The sequence below is a fragment of the Nannospalax galili genome, unplaced genomic scaffold (genome assembly GCF_000622305.1).
Source record: "Nannospalax galili isolate Female #2095 unplaced genomic scaffold, S.galili_v1.0 scaffold28, whole genome shotgun sequence".
In the NCBI taxonomy this organism is placed as follows: domain Eukaryota; kingdom Metazoa; phylum Chordata; class Mammalia; order Rodentia; family Spalacidae; genus Nannospalax; species Nannospalax galili.
The window spans coordinates 926,950-941,043 of record NW_008359594.1 but is presented as its reverse complement, the minus strand read 5'-3'; the positions used below and the strand labels follow the sequence as shown (position 1 = coordinate 941,043).

Here is a 14,094-nt window from a genome sequence, read left to right as displayed (position 1 = left end):
AGGTGGTTCCTGGCCCAGCCCCTGGAGACAGTTTTCTACTGGAGTCCCACTAGTTGCGGCTGTCTTGATTCCACGAGTCTTCCCTTTCACCTAAGCTGCCATGAGTGGGCTCCTGCTCCTTTCAGAGAAGCCATTTCTAAGAAACAGTCCCACAGCCTGGCTCTGTGCCTGTGCTAGGCATGGAGCTGTCCCTGTTTGCTGAGTGGGTGACCAAACTCATTAGATCAGCTCATTAATTAATTGACTAATAGCAAAAGCCTCAAAGCAGGGGGCACTGAATTTGCCCCTTGGGTGTGGACACTGGAGCTGGCAAGATGGGTGAGGGGACAGGCTTTTCATGGAAGAGATGTTGACTTTGCAGGGACAGCAGGAAGGTGCTTGGCAGTTTGGCAGTCAAGGAACCATTTCTGGAACTTATTCTACGGTGGAACTGTGATTGACTGATTGAGACAGGGTCTGCCTATGTAGCCCAGGCTGGCCTCAAACATAAGATTCTCTGGCCACAGCCTCCAGAATGCTGGGATTACAGGTTTGCTTTCGTTTTGGGAAAGGATCTATCAGTACTTTATGATGCCAGCATTCCAGGGACTTGTTTGGCGTCATGGCATATGCCCAGGTTTGGCGTTTAAATTTATTATTTCCTCATGGAGTCTTTAACATGGCTCTTCACTTCTGTGGGCAGTGCTCCCTTCTTCAATGCCAGCCTCACAGAGTGGTTAATGCTTTGGAAGCAAGCCTTGGATCACCATGGGCTCAGGGATGCTCTTTAAAGCACCTGAAAACCTCAAAAGACCTGATGAATCTGACCCTTCAGTGATAAGTCACTGGAAAGCACACCTGCCTTCCCCACCATGATGGACTGTACCCTCAAACTGTGAGCCAAAATAAATCTTTCAAGAATTTGCTTTTGTCAGGTATTTTGTCATAGCACTGAAACAAGTAATTAATATAGCTCCTAAGCTGCGTGCCTGTCTCAAGCCCTTGTCTAGATGGCTGGTCTCTTACGGGTCTGAGACGTGTCCCTCTGGCTTGAGGCTTGCTGCCAAGACTGACCTACATGCCCTCCTACTTGCTCACCTGTCCTCCCTGCCTGGACCATGGGGTATGGGAGGAGACTCAGGGAATCACTGCAATGCATGAACCCCAAAGCCCTATGGCAGTCTCCCTCCTCTGAATCAGCCTATGAACCCCAAAGCCCTATGGCAGTCTCTCTCCTCTGAATCAGCCTGCAGCCAGCCTGTACTGGACTCTTCCACTTACTGAATGGTCTTTGTTTTCATGTACAGTATACACAACTCTGGATGCTGGGAGCCAGGGCCACAGAGGGAATGGGTCCCGGTGGCTGTCACACTTGGCTAGTCACACTACCATCTCCCAGTCTGTTACTGTGCCTCAGCCAGCCTGCCCTTCACCTTCCTGCCCATCACTTCTCTAGATATTTGCTGAATGAGACATGAATTTCTGACTGAATGTGTCTGCCCTTCAACTTCTGTTAAAGACCAGATGAGAAATGACCTATGCTGGATTTATTAGTTACAGCTCTGCTTATAATACCAAAGGCTTTAAACAACCCAAATATTCCTCAAGAGGAGATTGTCTAAAAAAAAAAAAAACAAAAAAAACCCACAGCATACCCACACAATGGCATATTATGCAGTGGTTAAAAATAGAATGGGGATAATTAATATTCTCATAAAGTATCATCACTATGTTGTATAAAAAACAAGATGTGGAACAGTGTTTACAGCATATTGTAATTGGTGTAACCATTATGCACACATGGACATATATGGGCATATGTTTGCACGTGTATGCTCTCTGGGCAAAAGTATAGGACACCAGTGATAATGGACAGCTCTAGGGGAGGGAACTGGAGTCAGGTGGGAAGGACCATCTTCACACCATACCTTTTAAAAAAATATATTTTATTATTTTTATGTGTATGAATGTATTGCCTGCATGTATGTGAGTGCACCTGTGTTGTGCAATGCCAGGGAGGTCAGAAGAGGGCACCAGATTCCCCCAGAACTGGAGTTAAAGACGTTTTGCAGCCGCCATGTGGGTACTGGGAATCGAACCCGGGTCCTCTGCAAGAGTAGTCAGTGCTCTTAACTGCTGAGCCATCTCTCCAGCCCCACACCATACCTTTTTATAGCTCTTGAGTATTGAGCCATGGGGATATACTACTAACAGAGCAATTTAGAATAAACAAAGTTTTTGTTGATGAGTTTCTGACTGACCAGTTCCCAGACTCGAGTTGTACTCTGCATGATCTCATCACCAGGATGCTCCTCCCTTAGACTCTATCAAGTAGATCCCCCAGAATGGTCATCACTCAGACCCAGAAAGCACTGCTGGCTAGGACAGTGGCTCTGTCCTTAAGGTCAGCATTATGTCCCTACTGAGCCCCATTATGCAAACCCCTAGTATTCTTGCTTATTCCATGAATAAGGCAGTTGATATCTCATAGCCAGTCTGTTTTCTCCTTTGCCCAGGCTACCAGGAAGCTATCACATGCAATTATTCATCTCTCCTCACCCATACCCACACAGTGCAGCTCTCCTCTTGAAACTCTACCTTCTGCCCTTCTCCCAGTTCTCTACCTGCAGATCTGACCAAGAGGAAAATGGATCCAGAGTGGCAACCAGTATGGCCAGAGGGCAGGGAAGAGCCTGGAGGGAGGGGGGCAGCCAGCAAGGGGGAGCACTGGGCAGTCTCCAAACCTTGCATGTGACCAGATTTTCTCCCAAGCCATTTCGCCAATGTCTTGAGTTGCCTAACTGTCCAGAAAGCATTCACACAAGTTGGTTACATTTCACTTCTGTGGTCAGAAAAGTCTGAGAAGTCCCTGTACATCTAGACGAATTTTTGGAATGCCAGCTAAGGCTGCTAAAAACTCACCCATTCACTTTTCTAAAAGTAGTTTTGAAAACTTTTTATTTTAGGATATGAGCTGGATTTTCCAATTTGAAGAAAATTAAAGATCAACTAGGAGATAAGGTCTATAAAACAGCCATCTCATGTTCTAGAGTAAAGAAGTCTTAGTGTGAGGGGTTAGCAAAATTTAGTGTTTAAAGCAAAAATTGTCCAACTTAACAATCTGCTTGGATGTCCACGGACCCCATCAACCTTAGGAAGAAGGCTTGGGTTTAAATTCTGCCCTTGTATTTGGCATTGAAAGTGCAGAGCCTGGTATAGCACAGACTCCACAAGTTTTGCTGAGAACCCCCCCCCCCGATCTGAGCCTTATACACCTAACAAGGGTTGTGTCTGTCCAACCCAGAACCACAGCAACTCCAGGGTGGCTTTGGGGGCTACCTGGAGTGATAGCATGTAGACTTTGCCCATTTCTGAGTGTGGGGGATGGGGGCAGCACTTGGACCTTCCATGGGGCGAGAACTTAATATTCCTACTATTGCTCTAAACCAGCTGTGGACTACCACTGAGGCCATGGGATGCAGAGAGGACACTTGATCTCTGATGGCATGTGGCACACACTAAGGGCAGGATTCAGCAGTGTGTTACAGGGCTGGGGTAAAAATGAAGATTTAGTGATCTCCAAATTCCAGCCTTTACCACTGCTCACTTTAGCAGCCTCTGCTCCACTGGCCTCTGACCTCCAGATGGACTGTTCTCCCAGCTCCCTGCAGAGGTCTTTCTAACTCATAGGTTGAAGCGGCCCTTATCCATTCTGCTGTGACCCCCACAACATGACTGGGGGAGGCCCACGCTCTACAAAGCCCTGGGGTAGCTAAGGTGACCCTTCAGCCTCTAGGCACCACCTGACCTGTCCTCACCTTTGTAGAGCCTTCCTAACTTCCAGCCTGGGGGAGGAGCCGTTGCTGTGCCCATGAGACCCTCCCCTACTCTCCTCAGTGCCCACTGTGATGTCACCTTTCCTCTTACTGGATGGTGAGCTCTTTAGGGCAGCCTTGCTTTCTGTTCCTTCTTTCCAGGGCCTGGCCTGGAGGAGGTGCTAGTCAATCACTGTCAACAAATATGGTTGGTGCTAACAGTAGAGCGTTAATAGCTTTTTAAAATCCTCTTTCTTATTCATTCTGGGGGGAAGCCCAGTGGCCCAAATGCTTCCGTGACACTTGCTCAATTAATTGATGAAGGGCTGTCCTGGAAATGAGCACAGTTGGTTCTGGAAATGAGCACAGTTGGCCCAGTGCACTCTGCCTCATTAGGCCCATCTCAGGCTCCTTTGCCCCCCGCCCCCCATGTGTCTGATCTGCACTTTAGGTAGTTCCGGCTGTAGCGAGGAGAATAGAAGGCCAATGCCTGTAGGGAGATGGCAGGCACCAGGCTTGTCATTAGGATTTCTGGTGCTCTATTTCAGGCACACAGTAGGCCTGCTCTTCCCTGTCTCCTCCAGTGAACTGTTATGTGTAAGGCCCCGCTAGAGGCTTTAAAAGCCAAGGAGATGTCACTACATTCCTTTCTTTCCGCTGAGGTGACCCTGGAGGTCAGATTAGAACATTCTCTTAGCTTGGGTCCCTGAGTGGCACTTCCTGCCAGCCTGCATGGGACTCAAAGCCCCAGCAAGAAACAAATCTTAGTTGTATTGAGTCCTGGGACAGGTTGTTATTGCAGCATGACCCAGCCTGCCCTGGCTAATACCCAAGCAAGGTGGCCCTGTGTGAGTCCAGATGAGAGGTGACAGTGGCCTGGGCCAGAGGGACACTGCAGGAAGCTAGGGACAGAATGGGCAGATTAGAGATGGCTTAGGAGCAGACTGACGGTGTGGGGATAGTGTGGCACTAGGGATGAAGTAGTGTCCTGCAGTGATTGGCTTCCCTTTCTCAGGGACAGCTTACTCAGATTTTGGAGCAGAACTAGGATTTTCAACTTGTTTTTCTATCCAGGATCAGGGCTCTGCATTGCCTTGCTTTCCAATCCAGAGCCCTGGGTGACCTGGGCCACTGCTTCACTGAAGAAAAGCTTTGTGGTCACAGAAGCAACTGTGGACACTATCTGCTACACTGTATTGTGCTACCTGCCAGGCTGCACTAGAGCTTGCCACACAGCTGCCGGTTTAACACAGAAACAGGAAAACTGAAGCTCAGAGAACATGAAGTCAGTCCTAAGCTAGGGGGCAAGAGAGCCGGAATCCACAGGTAGGCTGGAGATCCTAACACCACCTCTCCTGAGAGGTTGAGGAACTCCTTCATGATGTACGCTGGAGGCTGGAAATTAAAGCTGCATGTCTGAGGGGCTGTGCATTCTTCTGGGGACAAGGAGTGGGGGTGTCCAGGTCTCCTTGCTGCTTTCTGCATGACATTAGGCCTCATGGGAGCGTTTGGGCTTTGGCAGTGTTCTGGGGTTCCACCAAGTCCACCTGCCATTTGTGTTCCTGAATGTACATTGGGAGCTGAGTTGTGTTCTAGTTGTGTGCACATGGCACCAGCTCCAGGCGCCTATGATACCAGCGAGCCTGGACTGTGGGGTGTGGATGCCTGCCTCATGCTTTCCTGTGATCCTGGCATTTGGAGTTCAAGGTTTCCACCCAAGCAAAAACAAAAGCTGCCTTCACAGCTCTGAAATGGCTGATGTGTTTTTACTTGTTAATTTTTATTTTTCTTGACACGCTGTCTCCCTATATAGCTTTGGCTGGCCTCAGACTTGCAGAGATCCTCCTGCCTCTGTCTCCTGAGTGCTACGATTATGGGCATGTGCCACCATGCCTGGTATATGTGGTGCTGGGGATTCAACCCAGGGCTTTGTGCATGCCAGGTGAGCACTCTACCTACTGAATTATATCCCCAGCTTCAACAATTACATTTATTTGTTTATTTATTTATTTTTGAGGCAGCGTCTCAGCCCAGGCTGGCTTCAAATTTCTGATCTTTCTGCTTCCACCTCCCAGGTGCTGGGATTACAGATGTGCATCACCAAACTGGGGATCAAACCCAGGGCTTCACAAGCACTCTACCACCTAAGCCACACCCCAGCCCTGCTGTTAATTCTTTTTGCCCGCCTATCCTGGCAGGCAGAGAAGATTCCCCCTAGCCAGAGTCATTAATTTTTGTTTGCAGCTGGAGAACCTAAGTTTGATAGGCAGATATGAGCACCAACTTCTCCATAAATTTGCTCTATAACGTTGAACAAAATATGTAAAAGTCCAGGAGCCTCAGTTTTTCCATTTTGAAAATGGGTTAACAGTAATGAGCTCACAGATCTGAGATCATTAAGGGACGTGCCATATGTAAAATACACTCTGATGCTGGATAAATAGCATTTATTGCTTTTATCCAGTGTTTCTGGTATAATGTTTAAAGTACCATGCCAAAAAATTACATACATTTGAAGCTGTGTTTGATGGTGCATGTTTGCCCAGCTACTTGGCAGGCTGAGGCAGGGGCATCAAAAGTTTAAGGGAAGCCTGGGTAACTTAGCAAGATGCTGTTTCAAAGTAAAAAAATTAAAAGGGGTAGAGAGGCATCTCAGTGGTAGAGCATTTGCCTAGCAAAGCCCTTGGTTCAGTTCCTATCACTGAAACATAAAAGAAAGAAAGAAATTATAGCAGTTTAATCTGCATTCATAACATGTCAGAGCTGAGCTGAAGGACATTTGATAATAATTTAGAGTGAAGGTCAAACTTTTTAAAGCATTAATATAGACAAGCTTTTATGTGGAAGCCCAGTTAATACATAAAACTGTTAAAAACAGGCTGCTTTGATTGGGGAGGGAGTGTGGCCCCCGGGGCTCCTCAGAACAGGGCGGGAGAATCACGGATGAGGATTTAAACAACCTCTCTACAGGGATGGCGGGAGGTAGGTTTCAATCTGCTCTTGCCGTGCAGCTTTGGTAAGTCCTCGGGGCTTGGGTCCTTGTTTGTGCAGTAGGAGTCGCAGTACCTGTCTGGCAGTGTGGAGAGAGCCCTGAAGTTCATCTCCCCACTGCTAGATGCTCTTGGAGAAGAGAAAGTAAAGGCTGACAAGCCATGCCAGGCTGTGAAAGGCAGACTCAGGGGACCACCCAGCTGGCACCGTCCTCCGTCAGCACCTGGTGGACACATCACCTCATTTCCTGGGTTCCAGGCAACAGGGAGGCCACCTGCCAGGTCTCTGACTATAGTCTTTCATTGGGTCCATCCCTCTCTGCACATAGGCCTGCTTTTTTTCCCTCTGGAGGCAGAGGTCCCTTTCTGTGTAATGAGTATTCTCTTTACACCTGAGACCAAAGCCCTTTTCTGCCCTCAGCATCTCCTATTTGACCTGATACAGCATCATTTCCCACTGTTTTGAGACTGCTCCCTCTCTCAGTTGGTGGTATGCACCTGCCTGATGTCCTAGAACAGGATGGACATCGGGTTTCAGTCCCATCTCTCCATTTCATCTGGTGGAACTGCAAGTTCCATCACTTCCCCCTGGGAGTCTCTTGATAAAAGCTATCACAGATACCTGTTCTTTCTTCTTTCAGGGCTCTACACCTGTCTGCCACCTGTGCACTTAGTTGCATTTCTTGTTCCAGCTGCATGCATAGTGCTATCCTGACACTTGGGTCTAATGGGGAAATGACCATCTCCAAGCTACCAGCCGAATACAGGAAGTAATCATGGATTGTAGTTGCAGATATGCATAAAGAGGGGGCTAGAAATACCAGCAGTGCTAGAGGCCGGGGCTGTTTTGGCCTTCATGGAAGGGAAAGACTTCTATTCTGGGATGTGACTTTTAGGCCATCCTGGCAGAGGGAAGAGTTGCTGCCAGGACCTTGAAAGTGGAAAGAGGGGTTGTACACAGAGGTGGGGAGCTGTGAGTTGAGTGGGAAGGCGAGGTGAAGGGGTGGCGGGGCTGGGTTAGAGCAGTCAGCAGGATCTCATCCAGGCCCTGGATGGGAGAAGAGAGGAGTTTGAACACACTCTTGGGTAACAAATGGTAAAAGTTAAGGTGATGGATACAGCAGTTACCTTGTTGATCACTGCCCAACATATATACAAATCAGAACATTACACTGCACCATATAAATTGTATAAATAGTATGTGTTGTGTGTCAATCAAAAAAGGTTAAAAGCTATATAAATACAAGAATAAAAGAATACTCAGGCTGTTTGTGTCTGGAGGGGAACTGGAATAGGGTGAGTGGGAAGGAGTGAGGCAGAGCTCCCAACCAAGGAGGGGCTGGGGAGCAAGTCCTCTAGGGGCTCTTTGGGAGGGAGAGAGCCTTCCCTGTCCTTCCTGGGTACCATGTGGGATGAACCTTTGTGAGCGCTGGGTGTAGAACGTTCTCTTCTCTGTATGTGTGCGATCTGCCCTGGATCAGTGTGAAGAACCAAGCTGTACACTGTGCAAACCAACAGCGGTGAGATTTTTCGACTTAGATTTACATATATATGATCTGTCCCTGACCCTCACCCTACTGTCACCAATCAAGTGGCAGATTGTGGCTCCTTCTTTGTCCCATCTGTGGCATACTCAGTGAGCCTCTTCAACCCCATTTCCACTGAGAAGATGGTGAGAAAGGAGAATGCCAGAGTTACTCCAGATCCTACATGTGCTGGAACCCTGGGACAGCCTTGCCAGCTTCTGGTAGGTAGACATGCTCAAGTTGGAGCTGCACCCCGGTTTGCCAGGGTCACCAGGATCCATGTGTAAAGAGTGTTTTGTTAAGAGAAGCCTCATTCTCAAACATTTGGGCTTGCTTTTTCCTGACTGGTGGAGGAGTTGAGTGGGTTCCAGCTCTAGAAGGTGGTAAGGCCGGCACACCTGTACAGGGGGCAAAAGGGCGAGTCTCATGTCTGCTGCTATGCTGGGTGGCCACTGAGATTTTTCTCATATGTGAAATGGGCACATTCAGTCTCCAGGCTGTGGTGGATCTCAGTCCTCCAGGACAACCAGGAACATACCCTGTAAATGAGGTCCAGAAGGAGGGCTTTGTCCAGGAAATGGCAATGACCTGGTGGAGAAGAGGGACCACAAGGTTGCCAGCTCATGGAGCCTAGGCCCATGTTAGGCTCAGAGGCTGTGAGGATCTGCCTGGGTCCCTTCTTTCTCAAGGGACTCAGGAGGTACCTACTGTCTACAATGAATCGTCCTGGTTGAAGGGAGTTCAGGGGGTGCTGGAGTTGGTTTGGCAAAATGTTATTGAGAAGCTGGTGCTAGAAGCTTTATTTCAGATAGCTCAGAAAAACCAGTGCTGGTCATTCTATTCAAAAGCAGAGTGTGGAGCCCCCAGGTCTTGACTCTATGGAGGCTCTGAGTCTACATCACCTGGGCCTTGGGGTGTGGGTTCAGGGCAGAGAGGAGAGGAAGTCAGGGCTGAGTAAGCAGGGTACAGACCAGGGTGGTACCTTGTAGCCATCAAGGGGGCTGGAGGACGTGATGTGTCTATCTGACCTCGGGAGACCCTGGGGGCCCAGGCCAGAGCTTCTGGATCTTGTTCCTGCATCAGACATAGTTAGACCAATCTGGATGCAGCTGGTCGAGATAGTATCAGGTTATCCTGGGGTCTCAGAACACTCTGCACACCCAGTATCCCAAGATCTTCCCAGGGCGTGGAGTACCTCCTTATTTGCACTTATCTTCCCTAGAGCCCCAGCATCTGTGATCATCAGCTTTTTAGGCTTAGCACACAGCACCTAGTCAGTCCTCAGATCATGAACTAAGGAATTAACATGTGTCATTCCAAATGTGTCCAGCTCAATAAGCGTTTCCTGTACACCCACTATGGGCTTGGTCCCTGACACTGTTACTGCCACTGGAGAGGGGGCTCCCAGATAAGACTGGGCCTCTATTCACATGGGTTTAGACTTAAGTAAAAATGATGCCCTAGTCCTGTCAAACCAACAGCATTTTCTAGGCCTATTGTTTTGGCATTCAATATGCAGCCAATGATGTTTTGGGCCAACACTGGGTTACAGAGTGTCCTGGAGCTTCTCGCACTGTGCTCTGTGGATTATGCCATGGAGTACCTAGGTTCAAGAGAAACACAGAGCAGATACTGGGGCCACAGACTTTACTCAAGGGCTTGAGTAAATTACAATTGGATAGGTCAAAGGAGTTGGAATGATGACCCTGAAGGTGCCAAACTTGATCTAGAGTTGAAGGGACCCCAGCTCTAAATGCATGAGATGATGCAGGGGCACTGCTGAGCTGAGCTATGGGAGATCATCACCTGCTGCTCCCTATTTGCCCTCCTCTCTCCTGTCAGAACATGTGTTCTTGGGAACATACCTGAGCATCAGCCACTGAGAGTGTTCCGGGAAACAGCTCAGAACATGTGTGCATGTCACCAACTGACTGTACTGGACTGTCCCAAGGTTAATACCCAAGATGAGGGTTGACTGACCTGGAATCAATGTGGTATCTCATTTGCAGGAGTTCTTAGACATTGGGTCAATTCTAGGTCTGATTCTGATAGACTCCCTTGATGTTGGATAATCCCTTCTCTTCTCTAGTCCCAGTTTGTAAAATGGGAAGAGTGAATTGACTTAAATATATCCAGATGGATAGAATTCAAATTCGGCTAAGGTTTATCTAGATCCCACTAAAATATATGGTGAGCATCTTTTCATATACACAATTTAATTTAGTGTTCTCAAAGGCCTAGGAAGGCCAGTGTTATCTCCACTTTGTATATGAAACAGAGGTTCAGAGGACTTCTGCCTGCTAACTGAAGTCACACAGCCAAGAAGCCCTTCAGCTGAGATTCAGTCTCAAGCATGTCAGTCTTCTTGTCCAGGGGACTGAGAACAGACACTGTGAACCTCCATAAACTTAGCTTCCCTGCTCCTGATTTCCTGCTCACCCAGGAACTCAGTTCTCCCTGTGATACAGGGAGTTGAGAGATAGAAGGGGACACTGGCTGAGCCGGGGCTGCAAGCCACTGGTAGATATAGGTGTACTGTGGTTGGAAAAGGCTGGTGAGGAAGGGAGTGGGAGTAGTGGTGAGAGCCTGGGTCAGCATGCCAGGAGAGTCCAGGAAGCTCCATTTGGCCATAAGCTAAGGAACTTCTGTTCTTTGCCATCTGGAGCCTCTGCCTGGTCTCTTGGTTGCTCATTCTCAGAGTCTCCCTCTTCTCCCAAATTCCTGCCCACATTTCCTAGCCCTCAGAAATCATTACCTAACAGTAGGAGCTGGGGAAAGGTGTGAAGACAGGTGCTTCAGGGCCAGAGTGCAGATCTCCACCCTACTTACCGGGAGGCTGCCAGGGAGGCTTTTATCCTTGCCAATTCAATCACCACCAGTCTGCCTGCTTTTGAGATCTCGGTTGGTTGTCTTAGAACCTTGGGTGGCCTTGAGTCCTGCTATGACACTGGGCTAGCTCTCCATGGGCCTCGGTGTCCCCACTCAGGCAACAACCAGCTGGGGGAGCCCCATGGATGTCAGGCCCCTCTCAGTGGTGACATTTTAGGATCCACTATAATAATCTACTTTTTTTCCTCCTCCCAGGGGCCAGGGGACCAGATACCTTGGGAGAGACATCAAGCTCAAAGATAGCTCTCCCTACCTGGGTGTTCCCTCGGGGCAGCTGCAGGTGCCCCTCTTCCCGCATCGCCAAAGGATTCCTTCCACAAGGCCCAGGTCCGCGGTAGATCCAGGCCTGGCCCTTTAGCCTTGCAGCTCAGGCAACGGCTAGCGAAACAAGTAGCGAGCGCAGCGCTATAGCCGCAACTGCGGCGGCCGCCGAGGCGCAGCGGGCGGGGGAGGAGAGAAGCGCCCACTTGTCCCACGGCCCCGCAGCAGCCCTGGCCCCGGCCCCGGGAGCAACACAGCGGTCTTTGGAAACCTGGGGTTTGTTGGCCTGGCCCGAGACAACTGGAAGCACACCACCAATGGATCGCAGGGAACAACCCCCGAGGCTCGGCAGACCCCCAGCTCTTCCGGATTAGAGCAGGTTGCTCTGCGCCCCTGGCTGCAGGAGGCAGGGGACGGTGGCGCTTCGACGCCGGTCTCGCCCTTCTTCTGCCCAAGCATGAGGAATTCCACGCCTTAGGCAGACAATTACTGTTTTCAAGGGCGGGGGTGGGGGTAGGGGCACCATTTTGGGTTGGACGTGGATCCAGATTCCTTGCCTGTGTTGGGTCCTCTGGACCCCATCACCCTGGGCATTTCCAAGTTTCAGCCCCTCGGTCCCCGCCTCCTACGGTGTTCACCCGGCGAAGGGCAGCCGCAGTTCAGCAGCAGCACCCAGACCGCAGTCCCTGCCCCCTCTGCCCGCCCTAGGGTCACCCTCCGGGTTTGGGGCAGCCCTCCCCTCCGGCTGAGGATGCCAAGAGCGCCCCAAGATGCTTAGAATAGAAGGACCAAAGTTCGGTCCCGGGTGAAGGGTCGAAGGCCCAGCACCCGGAGGGCCTCACTCGGGGAGGACAGGATGCTCGCCTCACCTGTTTCTCCAGCGGCTCCTTGGAGGAGAGAGCGGGCTTGGGGGAGGGCGCGCGGTCGCAGACGCAACCCTCCAGCAGGTAGAGCCCCGAGGGCCGAGAGCTCGAGTCGCTTTCGAAGTAGAAGAGCAGATTCTGCAGCAGCGCGAACCACTTGGTTTGCCATTTTGTGTTGTCCGAACTCCGCTTGCTCAGGTAGCCTTTGCGCGTGCCGTCCTTTCGCGCCAGCAGTCCCAGGGACGCGACGTGGCCATCGTTCAGCCGGATCCCCTTCTGCATGGTGCTCGGAGGCCAGCGAGACCCCACGCGCTTACATCTTCCCCGCGTGGCACCGGGTAGCCCCTCGTCGGTGCGCGCTGCGCCGCCTCTCTGGCGCTCGCTCGCTCGCTCCCTCTCGCGGTCCTCTCCCACCCCAGATCTACACTCCGGGATCTGGCGCCGAACTGAGGCTTCTTGAACCTAGGTGGAGCATTACTCGCTGGAACCTTTTCTCCTCTCCGCAGAGCCCTGGGGCCCCGGGAGATGCAGCTTGACCCTCCCCCGCCAAATGAGGGACGGGCGATCTGCGTTCTGGCTAGGGGCAGGCGGAGTCACGTGACGCCGATCCCTCGAAGAGCGGGTTTCGGCAGCGCGGACTGGGACACACGCAAGCAGCCCCGCCGAGGCGCAGAGCCGCACGCAGATGCACCTTGGCGCCTCCTCCCTCTTCCCGGACACACACGCGCACACACAAAACCGGTCTTCCCTCCCCCTGGCCTCTCCTGTCCTCCCCTTATCCCCTTCGGTGTTCCAAAGCAAATCAGATCAATTTCCGTTTAACCCAACGGAACCCCGGCGACTCATCTTCATCCCTGGAGTTTGCGTCTTTGCGCCCCACCGCGGCGCACTGTAGACCGGGGTTTAAGTCCCAGTTGTCACTTTCTCCTCCACAGCCTTCCCCCCACCTTCCTCCAGTACTTTATTTTTCTAATTCAAGGTGGGTGGAGGAAGGTGCATGGCGAAAGAGATCGGATATGTGTTAGTGTTTTTTGCATAGTCGTTCGGGTTATATTATTTCAGTAAGACTTCGCCAGCGACCTGAGGCTATAGGGGGTGAGATGGGATGGGGAGAAGGAGGTGAGCATTTATTTTATTTCATTCTGAGCGTTGTCATAATTACCGGCGCCACCCCCTGAACCCTAAGGTCTGGCTGGCGAGCCTCTGCGGGGAGTTTTCGGCAAATACCCCCCAAGCCTGAAGGCGGGCTTCAAACGCAGACGCCGGGGACCATGGGAGCCTTCAAATAGCTGCGCTGGCGCAATGATACCTTAATGATAGATTTTCCGTTCTTATTTTTAGCTCCCATTCGCCTACACAGTTACACGGCATTTATCCGAGAACGTCACAGCGCCCGCATGCTGCACCGGCAGAGCGCGCCGGCTGCAGGGCCCGCCGGGTGCGGGAGCGGGGAGCGCGCACCGCCGTCTGCCGCAGAGGGCAGCTGCCTCGCCGAGACCAGGAGCGGCGCCCGGCGCAGCCAGTTTGCAACCAGGATGGGCAGCGCTCAGGAGGAAGAGAGGACACCATCTTTTTGCACAGACCCTGCGAGAGCCCTTCCCCCAAACACACACGCGCGCGCGCACACACGCACACACACACACAGAGGCATACACACAGAGGCACACACACACACACACACACACACACACACACACACACACACACAGACGCACACACGCACGCATCGGTCATCGACTGAGATGGACCTGTCCCAGTACAGGGCACCGCG

General features: G+C 51.1%; 1 protein-coding gene across 2 annotated transcripts in view; it reads right to left on the bottom strand.

The window, feature by feature from the left end:
- The window catches only part of Rasgrf1 (Ras protein specific guanine nucleotide releasing factor 1), a 123,769-nt gene extending 110,759 nt beyond the window's left edge, over positions 1-13,010 (bottom strand). For both annotated transcript variants that reach the window (XM_017795673.1, XM_017795674.1), the window contains exon 1: positions 12,330-13,010. In XM_017795673.1, the coding sequence (XP_017651162.1) occupies positions 12,330-12,605 (276 nt within the window). In that variant the 5' untranslated portion in view covers positions 12,606-13,010. The remainder of the gene's footprint in view (positions 1-12,329) is intronic.
- Positions 13,011-14,094: the final 1,084 nt, after the last annotated feature.